The sequence below is a fragment of the Sinocyclocheilus grahami genome, unplaced genomic scaffold (assembly GCF_001515645.1).
Source record: "Sinocyclocheilus grahami isolate Dianchi unplaced genomic scaffold, SAMN03320097.WGS_v1.1 scaffold42716.1, whole genome shotgun sequence".
NCBI lineage: Eukaryota > Metazoa > Chordata > Actinopteri > Cypriniformes > Cyprinidae > Sinocyclocheilus > Sinocyclocheilus grahami.
Window position 1 is genome coordinate 1 of NW_015524278.1, and position 1,162 is coordinate 1,162.

General features: G+C 38.0%; 1 protein-coding gene across 1 annotated transcript; it reads right to left on the reverse strand.

Annotated features, from left to right (window-relative positions):
* Positions 1-7: 7 nt before the first annotated feature.
* On the reverse strand, positions 8-1,158 carry LOC107580740 (fibroblast growth factor 20-like; the record flags this gene model as incomplete). Its single annotated transcript, XM_016266388.1, has 3 exons — positions 8-232; positions 409-512; positions 951-1,158. Coding segments are annotated over 3 exons (537 nt in total), but the record flags the coding sequence as incomplete, so codon positions are not given.
* Positions 1,159-1,162: the final 4 nt, after the last annotated feature.

The window sequence follows — 1,162 nt, forward strand, 5'->3', positions numbered from 1 at the left end:
GCACTTCTTTGTAAAGTTCTGGAACTTTTTCAGGGTCCACTGGTCTTGGAAGAAAGTGAGTGAACTTTTGATATCTCCTAGATTTTGTCCCATCACGTGGCGTGCCATCCTTGTTGAGAGCCACAAAATATCGTGCTCCTCTCTCCCCATGCTTGTAGAGATTAGAAGAGTATGTGTTGTACCAGTTCTCCTCAAACTGCTCACGAAAGACACATTCTGCTGTGAGTTTCTCCTAAGAAACAAAAAACATGGTAGTGATATAATTCATGCAATAATTAATAACACAGAGAGAGGTGGCCAAAATGATAAAACATATATGCCATCTACTGGGCTTGAATAAGAACAACAATTATGCAGAATCATTCTTGGAGGTAAAAACAGATCTTAAAAAGTCAAAACTCTGCTTACAGAGCCGTAAAGTTCTCCCTTGTCGTTCATCCCAAGGTAGAGACCACTGTCCACTCCACGGATGCTTATTAATCCAACTGCAAGACTTATGAATTCCAAAATACCTGGAGAAGAATAAATCAATTGTTCAGGAGATGTTCTTTGAAGTCTAAACCCTCATCACACATTGTGTGGAAGTTGAAATGCAATGCATTTTCCATCTGTATACTGCATATACTATTATAGAGTTAAAATAAATATATATATAAAAAAAAGTTCTTTAGAAGTTTTTTGCCCATTAGATTCAGAAAATGACAAGGTTATTTCTTTATTCATTTTTTTAGAAATTAAAAAAGTAGTTGTTATTAAATTTCACCTTGTTCATATCAAGGTATTGAATTTGTGGATTCTTTCAAACTGACCAGAACAATTTTAAGTTGACCTATAAGGACTATAAAAACGAGAGAACCTGTTTTAAAAGCGTACGGTCAAAGTGGGTACATATTATAATTCACTTTCTGTTTAAACAAATCAAACATGCTGAAAAGAAAGGGGGAAATTACCAAAACGACTGTGGTCCTTTCTCGTGCCCTGCACGCTGCCATCCGGGAGTATTTCAAGGTGAAATCCAGTCCTGCAGTACAACTGTCTTCTCCGCAGGATCCCTTTCAAGTGCGTTAGATCTGCAGAGGTGCTCCGTGACAGGCTCTCTGCTGGAACTAAATGATCGTTCAACAGCCCGAGGTTTTCTCCTAGAGGTGGTAGGAAGAACTGT